This window comes from Schistosoma mansoni, chromosome 1 (genome assembly GCF_000237925.1).
Source record: "Schistosoma mansoni strain Puerto Rico chromosome 1, complete genome".
NCBI lineage: Eukaryota > Metazoa > Platyhelminthes > Trematoda > Strigeidida > Schistosomatidae > Schistosoma > Schistosoma mansoni.
Window position 1 is genome coordinate 13,435,853 of NC_031495.1, and position 13,014 is coordinate 13,448,866.

Here is a 13,014-nt window from a genome sequence, read left to right on the forward strand (position 1 = left end):
TGGCGATAATTACCATCATTTTTGATGAAAAGTGTTCAAATATCTCTGGTGTTTGTGTGTCTGCATATTAACCACTCTATTCATGATGAATATTAAAATAATTCAAACCATATAATTAATCCTCATTTAGGCCAAGAATAATGGTAATATTATTGTTATTTATTATTATTGTATTAAGATAAAGTAAACATGCAAGTGTAATTATTACTAATAATATTTAGATCACGACATAATTCCCATTTTCAGCATTAAAAATACAAATTTCAACGAAAGGGTATCTTTTCAAAGAATTAATTATGAACCTTTACAATCGTATGAAATTAATCATTTTAAAACTATTAAACTTCTTAATCATTCAGTCGATAGTGACGTATATTTTAGTTAAAACATTCAACTAATAGCCACCACAGTTTATTGGATCAGTAAGCTCCATCTGTTATCACTAGTGCTCACTTCTTGAAGAGAAGAAATATGTCTCACAGACGAGCAAATGAATTTTAGCTGTGTGATTTAGTTACTTCAAGTTGAATTAATAAAAAAAAGAACTTTTGTCCATCAGTTAACAGCTATGTAGCAGTCGACATCGTAATGCTTAAATTATAATGTTTAGATGTCAAATGGCTAAAGATAGTTGTCGGGAGACCCTGAATCAGTGACCACATTAGAATTTGATTAACTCAATTCAATAAAAATTAAGAACTGGACAAACGTGACATCTGTTACCCATTAGTGATCAGTTAATTTAAATATCTCAATTTTACGGAAGGTCGAAGACGGCTTGAGTAAATAAATAGTATAGTCTCTAACTTTGAGGCTGGTTGATACGGGTTCAAAACCCACAGAGTGCATGACTTCTTCCAAGATCCTTGATACCTCTTCCCAATATACCGGAACAAGCATCAAACTAAAGTCTCAAGTTTCCTACTCATTATTTTTAATTACGTAGGTGATAATCTTGTCTGCATTTCTCTTCATTGTGACTCATGTTTGTCCTTCCCTTGTATTGACTGATTTTTCAACTTGACCTTCAGCTTCATTATCAGTATCGATCTTCGAATTTACCGAACAATAAGTAAACATTGTGTTCTTTGTACAGATAACTTTTCATGAGTGTATAGAACTATATTTCTCATCAATTCCAAAACGATTGAGCACCAGGAAACACTAAAGGGCTACCCATTCTTTTCTAGCTGAAAAGTATACGTCACTATCTGTTCTCGTTTAATTTTTTTTATGCTAACTCAGTGCCATCGAGCCGGTGAGTTGGAATACAATACAGTCAATATTTTTAATCCTAGCCAATTTGTAACATAAGATTACTCCTATTCAACACTGGTGGTGATTTATTACTTCGGTTTTTACTTAAAGATCCTGGGTTTCTATAGTCGAACGCTTCGGTGGATACCTTTTGCTAACTTAAAGCCTCAGACTATGATGAAATATTACACCTAATGCTTTCTAGATTTGAATAATTCTTCAATAGTTTCTAATCATAATGAAACCATCTAAATTGATTTCCATTCACCATGATACTGCAAAGAAACAACAGTTCAGTGTTCCCTTAATTTCCATTGATTATCAATAAGTAAGGTGAAACTACAATATGAAGAGGAAATCGAACTGTAGAAAATAGTCGAATTGTTATAACCGTACAGACATATATATATATGCCCTCGGATTCGCATAGATACTCATACACTGACTAAAACCACATAAAATCCTTATTTCCCCAGTATTACACCCATATGGATCTTAGTAATAACAATTATTATTATTATTATTATTATTATTATTGTAGTTTATCAGTCAATTAATTATGGATACTTTTTGTTTCAAATGGTATATGGTTATTACAAATATTTTATAGGAATTAAAAGTATATTTATTATATATCATAATTATTTCAACTAATTCTTTAGTGAATAATAATAATAATAACAATTACCATTATTATTATTATTAACTGATGGTATAAATAGTAGGGTAATAATAATTTTCTGCCGAAAATTAAGTTTTTCCCTCTAGCATTACAAAAAAATTATTTTAAAACGAATATTAATGACATTTATGCATAGTTATAATTTATTATAATAATTATTAAAATTATAATTATTTTTATTATTAATTTTAAAATGGTTAAGTGACAGAATTCAATTAGTTAAATTTAATTAAATAATTTATTATTTTGTCTATCTCTCTACCTCCGTTTCATATATACATACACACACACACACACTCATTTATATATATACTCTCTCTTGCTCGATATCTCTCTTATATTTGGCCTTAATTATTCTCGTTGCCATAATAATAATAATAATATTTAACATTTTGATAAGTCGGTTAATTATACTTGTTCAGCAATTAAGTAGTAATTAATTAGATATAAATAATATGAATATGTACATCTATTAATGCATATTTATGTGTGTGTATGTCTGTGTACACTCCACATACTAATAAGGCAAAAGTGAAACGACTGCACTTGAGTGTATGTGTATTTTATATATATTATGCCTATACATGTAATTGTCTATAACGAATAATCCAGGATGGATAGATGAACGAGTTTTGGGTACACTGGTATAATAATAATAATACTGCTCGTTCAATTAATATCGAGAGCATTCAAATGAAAAGGAATAATTAACTAATCTTTTTATTACATATATTTATGTTATTTATTTCTCGTAATGGTTTCTATTGAAAACATTATGTGATCCGAAAAACAAACCAACTTTTGTGAACTTTTTATAATTGGGAAAATTTGTAAAGTCAACTATTTTTATGTGATGATATAACCAATCCAATGTGAGGGATCATATATCTAAATAATGTGTAAATTATGATTGTATGTTTTATAGTTTACATTATGAATTTATATTGATTTGACAAACACTGAAAACTAGGAAGCTCTAGGGAGCTAGTCAGTCATAAATCTATATATATATATATATATATATATATATATATAATGCTGTTGAAGGTATAAATCAATGGATGAAAATCAAATTGTTGAACTTGTAGGGTATCTGCTAAGATAATTCAGAAAATAATGAAAACTATACTTCAAAAACTGCGAAAAATATATATTCTGAAAATTTAATTATTTAAATAATTTCAGTTTACTCGCTAATGACTTCCTAAAGTTCTAGTGAAGATTTGTAGCTATCATCAATGCCATTCAATGATCGTTTCGTTGTATCGTAAATTGATAGAAGTTATATCATTGGTCTTCGACTCAGTGGTCCTAACGATTAAGGGTTCTGTTGTGTCACTTGAAAATATTAGGTACGATTAATAATGAGGTTGTGGGTTTAAAATGGGGATGAAAAATTTCATATCAAGACAAAATAGTTGTCCGATGCTTCCTAGTTTTCAACAGTATCTACTTACTCTCAATGAGATCAGTTTGTGCCTACAAATCACACCCAAAAACTTTTCTTTACCTAGAAAAAAATATTTTTAGCTTAAAGAAATTCGCATCAGTTAGTTTGATTGGTCATTATCAACAGACTTCCACATATTGATCATAATACTTTTGTTTTATTATTTTCATTTTTTGTACTAATACCTCATGACGTTATATAATTGGTCAAGAACGCTACAATTATACTGTACATTTGTAAGAACAAAGTATTTTGTATTATGGTAATGATTTCTAATACGAACTAAATAAAAATGAACTCTCAAGTGTTACCTCAAATAATTTTTTGGAATTGGAGACTTGTTGAAATTGTCCAATTTGTGGTTTGTTAAACAACATAAAATTAGGATGAAATTGCTGAATGTGTCATCATAACATAGGATTTCTCAGCAATAAATATTTGAAAACTCTCCATGAATAGAGCTGAGGACTTTCAAGCTACGAAGCAAGAGCTTATCACATTATTATATGACGACTAGAAATGCTTATTTCAGTCTATTCGCGATTGAAGCGTGACTATCATCGGTTTTTATCACTGACACTTGTCTTACACCTGTAATGGTCGACATTCTATGATTATATCTTGAATTTTACTACTCCATCGCTCTGTAAGGTTTTTGAGAATTTCTCTCATCAATGTAATTGAAACAGTACCAAATTTTAATAGTAACTCCAATAAATCTATTACTAAGCTATCCAAACTAAGTCAGAAGTGATTTTTATTGCTCTTTGATTCTATAGTATAAACATCTAGTGTAAGTTGGAAATATGAATGAAACGAATTTCTACACGATAATTCAATGATATCATCCTTATTAAGGAACATAAAGGTTCTGAATTCAATCATATGTAGAATCATTTAGAACCCACACACATACTGAAATGAAGCAGCTAATCCAATTCGTTAGTACTGTATAGTTTTCAATTTGTAATGGGAAAATCACTTATGCAAACTATTTTCCTCGTTTTTTCCAAAATGTTTTTAAAACTTTCTCAGTACAACAGAGAAAAATTAAAATCATTGTCTTGATAGAAATATATAATAACTAGTAAAATGTTATATACGTGAGAAATAATTTACATCCATTCAGTCAGTCAGTGATTCATTATATTTATTTATTTATTTGAACACATAAATATTGGTACAAGGAAGCACCAGATATATATGCGCCACACAAATCTCATTTGATTTGTGTGAGGACTGTGATACTGCCCGGGTGCCCAAACCGAAGCAGGTGGTTTTCTTAGGGGGCCACACACAGAGCCTTTGATCTAAAGATCTGATCCATAAGGCAGTGGAGCATCGTGAGGAGATGCATTCCCATGGTAACCGGTAACCAACGATTGATTCATACGCCATTTGTTCTCTCAGGATACTGGAGCCCATGTGCACCATTTGTTTGGAATAAGGGTTTTCCAACTCCCCTAGGTGGAACCTCCGTGTCCACCAACCCGGTTAAAGCGCCGGACATTCGCTTTTCGTCCTCTCAATTTCGTAAACAACACCCCTGGTTGGAAAAGGCGGTGAGTAGGACTTCCCTGTCAGAGGCTATATACGCGTGGCCATGTGAGAGCATTTCGAGAAGGAGAGCGGATTCTCCCCACTCTCGGCCGTACCAGGGCATTTAGGGACTCAGTCATTCATTAGTCAATTAATTAAATATTTTGCTTCCAAGAATTAATACATTAAATTCTTTACTTATTCTTTATTCTTGGCACTTAATGCTACTTTAAAATTTCAAAAAAATTTTTCTTCCAATTATAAGTTCCAGTATTCCAGAGTTAAAACTAGCATTTGATCAGGTAACTATCTGTAGTAGTAATGTTACTACTAACAGTAATGATACTATTATTATTATTATTGATGTCATCTACTATTAAGTTGTTTCTCCCCTACTTACTCATTTATTTACACCTCCATTGTTCTTTATTCATTTGGGACACCTAAATTAATTGATTAATCTAATTATAATTAAAATGGTATAAAAAAAAGTAAACAAAAATTACTAATTCATATATATATATCTTTAATATTTTATTGATCATTCATTGTTCAATTTTTTGTTTCTTTGTTTTATTATTCATAATTATAGTTGTTCTTTATTAATTTTTTTGTTTTAATTTTATTCTATCCATTCGATTCATTGTTCATCTATTCATTCATCTATGGATTCATCAATAATTACATAAATATACATATATATATATACAAATATGATTAATTCGTCTGCTGTACATACCTCTAACTCATTTACTCATGTTCATTGATGTATATGTTTCCCATAAATGTATATATTCTTCATTCATCATTCTGTCACATCTGGTCGGTGATTTGTTAAAAAAAACTATTTTTATTCAATCGATTGTCGACTCATTCATTTCATCTATTCACTCATTGCATACACTAATATATATATACATATTAACATACATAAATGTCTTTTTTCAACTTGTTTAATTAGTCTCTTCAAAATCTGAACGAATTGATCGAAACATGTTTTCTTCCCTTTTTCTTCCAACAATTTCTCAAACAATCGGTAAATCAAATCGTATAACTCAAAATCAATTAAATAGTTTAATATTACCTAATTTAATGCATTCTGATGATTATTATGCAACAACAGATATGAAGACTACTAGTGATACTAATACTACCACTACTACTGATAATAATATAAGTAGTATTGAAAATAATCTTAATCATATGAATAATTCAAATGGACAAAATTTTTTGCATGTTCATGAAGATAATCTAAATCCAGCATCATCACATCAATCAGATCAAAGTATACATAGTAAATTAAGTCCATTATCTGGACAAATGAATGGAATAGACCCATCTGGATCACCGCCAACAATTCATTCACCTATAACTAATGATAATAAATGTAAAAAAGCAAGACATAGGTAAGCAGTTGTGATTGTCGTTGTCGTTATCGTTGTTCTCTATTTGAATTTTAAGAAGAAACTTTTTTTTATAATCACACTAATATTAATTAAATGAGTTCTTCGAGGGGGGGAGGTAATTTTGTAAAAGAACGGAGAAAAAAGAATATACTTAATTAATTAAACGAAGGGTAAAGTTAACTTGTGTTATCAAGCTAATCAGGATTAAGAAAATGGCTTTAAGATCACGGCGTATTTATAAATCTATACTAGAGTTTATCAAACTACATCAAACCAGGATGTTAACCGCGGACCACATAATGATCAGTTTCAGTGAAAAAAACATCGTTAGGTGTATATAAAATGATGGATTGACGAGAACACTCACGTAGAAATATATATATATATATATGTCCAATCTTACAGTGGCGATCAAATTTTGCTAATGTGCGACTAATCTGAGTGACTTGACTTCGCCTGAGCTGTTTTGATTGCTAGGTGGGTCATAATAGTCGGTAGGTATCCACGGTCGTAGGTTCCACTTGTCACTCATTAGCAAGATCTACGTGTAATTCTAAGGGAAATGATGGTCTTTGTATGATTCGAGCCCATACCATTTAACTTCGCGATTCCAGATATTACCACTGCTAAGCTGGTTTATGCGAGTTCGAATCCGACGATTAGCACACTCACGATTACAGGGACGTTTTGATTATTGCTACATAATAAGCGTCTTTACATCGCATTATTCATATTGCTATGGAAAAGGACCAAACATTTTAAATATGAAATAAACAACGAAAATCTTTACTTGACCAACATTTTGTCACATTATTATTACTGCTAATAACTTTACTATTATTAGTGTTACTACTGTCAATAAAATTTGAATTTTTTCATTTAATAAGCTTTTACAGTGTTAAACGTCATTTTTACTGTGCTACATACTATTATACACTTATATGTGTATGTTTGTGTCACCTTTTCTGCACCATTAGTACGACTTTAATGAAAGACAAACATTTCATTTATAAAAAAGCTATTCTGTTATTTCTTTTGTGTTTGTGAATGTGTGTGTGTGTATGTGGAATATCACTAACTTCTTTTAGACTTTTCGTTTGTACTGGACAGTAGTCATTTATGACTGACTTGTATAGTAGCATGTTTTAATAGTATTGACCTTATTCTGTCAGTCAAGTTTTTGTAAAATTATCAGTAATGTGTTAATTGACTTAATAATTATTTCATGTCTATATATACAATATGAATATAGTCTGGATAGTCGATTATGTTTTGGAAAAGATTCGTAATTTCTTGAGAGTCATATTCACGGGTGCAAATGATAAGTTCTGACTAATACTTTTATATCTGTTTAATAAGGTTAGTAGATATTTGGACTCGATCGCCCGGTGGCTAAACATACATTGGGTATTTTATGCGAAAAGTACTGGGTTCAAGCCTCAATGTGAATATTAATAATGAAATGTGGGTATACTCAAACGGTGAACCGCAAAATAGGATGAAACATGTATTCTGAACTTATACCAAATCGAATCAAAATTGGACTATATTTGTTTGCAGTGTAACTACTGAGAACAAATCATAAGTGTAATTAAAGCTTTAAACTTTTGCATTAGTGAACGGTCATCTATGAAATTACAAACCTATCTAAATTAGACAACCAGTGAAAACCTGAAAGCGATGAAGGTCCGTCTCGTCATCATATGGAACTTTCCAGTCGTACCCACCTCTTAATGAGCAACCCGGACTCGAATGCATGACCATCAGTCTACAGACCATTGAACCTTGTCGAAATGGTACCCATATAAAGCAATCAAACGTGGTCGCACAATATCATGGATTGACTGAAGTTAGATTTGTATACCACTAGATCACAGCTTCATGATCTAGAATTCAAATATTCTCTCGTGAGACCGGAGGTCTCAGGTTTGAGTCTCGGTTGTGCAGTCAGGGATGAGCACTACTGGGGAGTCCCATATGATGATGAGACGGTCATAAAGTGCTTCTAGGTTTTCAGTGATTGTCTAATTTACATTAGTTCGTGATGTAAATAACACTTAACAATCTCCACAACTGTATACTAATATACTTGAAATTACTTTTAAACGATGACAATGTTTTCCTCTGCTAAGATATAATAAAATGGGTTAATATATTCACTAGAAAGAAAGTTCATGCTGATCTTTAAAAAAATGATTATTATCAGTTGAGATATAATCATTTTTCCTAGTAAAAATAAACTGATATTGTCAGAAGTACATATTTAACTTTCAGTGATATTAGATGTACTCGATTGATACTATTTGTGACTTTTGAGATTGATTTATCCAAATACAAGTATCTTTGCTGCCTCATTACTCAAGCTCAGAAGTTATAGTTTCATACATTAAAATACTGGTGGTTTAATGAATATTGATTTTCTTCTTATCGGATTATTTCTATGGACTTTTAGATAAGGAAGAAGATATATAGTTCAGGTGGATGATTTTAGTGGAGTTTTGTTCTTTGAGTTGGATGGTTCAATCATGAAACTTAAATAGCATCATCAGCAGAAACTTTAAGTAGAAATGAGCTGTTTGAATTCCTTCACATATGACTAACAGCTTATCCTGTCGACTTTGATTTTAATTCATTTATTTGAAATAAATCAACATAAACCTATAAACTAAAAGGGCTTTGGGTATATAAAGAAAACAGAAGTCACTCTTAAAATTTCTATCCTAAAGAGCATAAAACTTAAATTTATGACTTTCCGTTAAAATTACTTAGGTGCAATAATAAATATAGTGGAATTGATCCATTTTGATTTTCTTTTTTCAGAATTCATTAAGTGATCTTTATATAAAGAATAACGGGTCAAAGTGTTTTATCCTAAACAGAATAGTTGTTTCAACACACAAAACAGTATATTTAATGCTATTATATACGTAAATGGCGGCTAAATTCTATACTACCATCAAAATTTGTTCCGTTCGTTCTATCGGGTGGTTATGTAGCGGACGAAATCGATCCCTGTTGTTTTTTTCGGTTGCTTTCTGTTTTTCTTCTTCTTCTCCTCACTTTCCTCTTTTATCCGCAAGAATTCTACTTTCAATTCCCGATACATATTACTTATTTGTCTGTACAAGTAGCACATATCACAATTGGTCTAAGAAGGGCAATTAGTTTGTCCGTAAATTATCGCTTCAATTATAGTGTCTATTAACGATCAGTCATAAGCAACTTAAAAGCTGGCAAATATATATGCATCGATTCAAACTGTTATATCACATCCGTATAAAGAGATCGAATTATCGAGACATACCCCAAAACAGTGGAAGTAGTAATAGTATCAGTGGTAATAGAAAAAAACTGGGTATACACAATTTGACTTAAAAAAAGAAATAAATTCATCGAGTAAGAAGTATACGATAATTTTAAAATTTAAGACCTATAAGAAGACAAAAAGTGAATTTATCTGCTTCACTCAGACTAACTCTGAATCATGTCAGCCAGTCTTTAATCATTGGTTACGATAGTTGTACAGAGCTTAACCAGATGGTCTTAACTTACTTATACGCCCTGGTTTGACAGCCAGTGACTCCATAAACTGAAAACTGACCACTAGTAAACATGTGGTTATTAGTAGTATGGAATGTTTGTAAAAATTTTCGAAATTTATAGTCCAGTGCTTCCTGTCTTTTTTCTAAAGGTTGTCTAACTATGATCAGTTCGTGATATAAATTAAAAATCCTAGACAGATAATTAATGATGGTAATGTGATACATATCTTTTTTGTGTAGAAACATATTATTATTATTAAATCTATTTATTATTTTACAGAACAACATTTTCAGTTCAACAGTTGTCAATTTTAGAAGCAGCATTTGATAATTGTCCATATCCTGACGCTGTAACACGAGAAGATATTGCTTCCAAATTGTCACTCAGTGAATCACGTGTACAAGTATGGTTTCAAAATCGTCGTGCTAAATGGCGTAAACAAGAAGGTAGTCAATTATTAACCAATGGCAATAATTCAAATAATACTTGTACTCCTACTAATACTGTTAGTAGCACTACTTTAGCTACGACTGCTACGAATAATAATAACAATGTCAGTAGTATCATCACATCTACAGCATCAATAGCATCATCCTCTTCGACGTCATCATCTTCATCTAATTTATTAACTGTTGAAAATGATGAAGAAGATTTACGAATAAATGCAACAAATATATTAGAAATACCATTTTTGTCAACAACAACAACAACGCCAACAGGTCGTAAAAGAGTTTCCGGTTCAAGTGTACAACAACAACATCATTACCAACAGAAAAATAATTATTCAAATTACAATAATTTTAAACAAATCAATGATGATACAGATAGTATAATCATGAATCCAATTTCATCATCATCATCTCATTTTAATTTATCCATGATTACTAATGATCTTTTAAGTAATTATCATCAACAATTAAGAAATTTTTCATTTCTTAATGAGAATATAAAATATAAATCATCACCAACCGCATCATCATCATCATCAACATCAATTACTTCACCACTTCATAATGATTTAATGAATTGTTCTAATCAAACATCGACAACAACAACAACAATGTTCAATGATCAATTGTCCAATGCAACTAAATCATTAGAATCAGGAAATTCATCAATAAAAACCATTAGCAATAATAAACATCAAACTAACCATTCTAATTTAAATTGTTTAATTAAATCATCTGTAAATAATAACAATCGGTATTATCAACATTATTTATCAAGTAGAAAATCAACTCCAACTACTTGTAAACAACGTAAACATACTAATAATAATATCAATAATAATAATGATAATAATGATAATATTGATCATGATGATCCTGTTAATGCTGATGATGATGATTTTAATGATGATGTTGGTGGTGATGATAATGATGATGATGAAATGGACGAGATCAGAACAACGAGAGTGAATAACACAAAGACAAGAGATTTACCATTTTCTGTCTTATCGCTTACAGCCAATAATCATAATAATACTAATATTAATAATAATAATGATAATCATAACGGTATAAATGATCCATTTGCAAGACTTCAGTCATCATCCTCATCATCCAAACTGTTTTATCAAAATCTCATAAAATCTATAAAATCAATCAATAATATTGATAATCACGAAAAGAAAAATTCTAATTCTCTCAATTCTTCATTATCTACTTCAATTCCATTGAATGAGATCAACTGTTCAATGAATGAATTGAATCCTACTGAAGATGTAACAAAATATTTAACGAATCTATCTGATTTCAGTGCATTAATGAATTCATTATTGAAATCTAAATTAAATCTTTTGACAAAAACATCAACTTTATTTGATTGTAATGGAAATAATCATGATTCATGTCTAAATACTCTGAATGATAATACGACTAGTACTAATGCTACTCAAATTACTAATACTACGAGTACTACTAATACTAACAATAATAGTAGTAGTAATACTGTGGTTGATAATGTTATTCAAAATTCAATTTTAGAAAATTTGATAACTTCCTGTACACAATTCCCTTTCAATTTACAATATTTAAATGGTACACCATTAAATCAGCATGGATTAGATTTGAAGGTGGAATCAGATACAAATAAACAAATTAGTAAGTAGATATATTACTATCAGAAGGGGGTTTCGTGGAGATTTTAGTAATTTTTTGTATAGTTGAGATCATGGGTCAATTGAGGCTAGACCACCATGGAAAACCTGGACGGCCGTTTCGTCCTATTGTGTGAATCCTCAGCAGTGTGCATCCACGATCCCGCTTCACGAGATTCGAACCCAGGACCTATCAGTCTCGCGCGCCGTCCAGGCTTTCCATGGTGATCTAGCTTCAATTGACTCATGATCTCAACTAGATATATTATTAGTTAATTTGATTATTTCGCAACAGTTTTTCAAAGATATAAAATGAATTCGAACAATTATGTACATTAATTGAGCCAAACACATTTCGAGGTGTACATATTCCAACAGAGATTGATCATAATTTAGTGCTTATCATCAATAAAGGGACAATTAAAACATTGATTAATAACCATATTCATAAATAAATCTGGGAATTTTATTAAATATTTACATTATAGTCTCGCTCAAATTAAACAACCATTGAAAAGTGAGAAACATTATCTAACTATTTCATCCTAACTTCATGATACTCTTCAACAACTGTGCATCCACAACTCTCATGTAGTGATTGACGAATTTGAAGTTACTCCATAATGTATTGCTATAAATTACACAGCGATGTTTTTTATTGTTAAACAATAAAAGGAATCAATTAATATTGTAGACATGTAGAATGATAGAAGATACGAGAAGAATATGACAATAAGTTTAAGAATAGATAGTTACTAACAGATCATATATTTAAAAAAGGTTAATAGTTGACACCAATATAAGGAAATCTATTAAAGGATACGAAAAAGATAAAAAGTATGAGAGTGAGTGAGTTTGAAACAGAAATAAAACGATGAGACCAGATAATCAAGAACAACCCGAGGTGAAATAGAAGATTCAGGTAAATTTTGATCCGTTCATTTTTGTGTTTATGATTGACATAAAAGATATCAATTATCAGAAGGGGTTTTTGTGGAGATTTAGTATATTTCATAGTTGAAAGCGTGAGTCAATTGAA

The 13,014-nt window shown here is 30.4% G+C and overlaps 1 protein-coding gene across 1 annotated transcript in view; it reads left to right on the forward strand.

Moving 5' to 3' along the window:
* Window positions 1-6,131: 6,131 nt before the first annotated feature.
* The window catches only part of Smp_035650 (homeobox protein aristaless-related), a gene marked incomplete at both ends in the record, with an annotated part of 18,027 nt that continues 11,144 nt past the window's right edge, over window positions 6,132-13,014 (forward strand). The window contains 2 exons of the mRNA XM_018793318.1: window positions 6,132-6,334; window positions 10,157-10,776. Of these exons, the coding sequence (XP_018647843.1) occupies window positions 6,132-6,334; window positions 10,157-10,776 (823 nt within the window). The remainder of the gene's footprint in view (window positions 6,335-10,156; window positions 10,777-13,014) is intronic.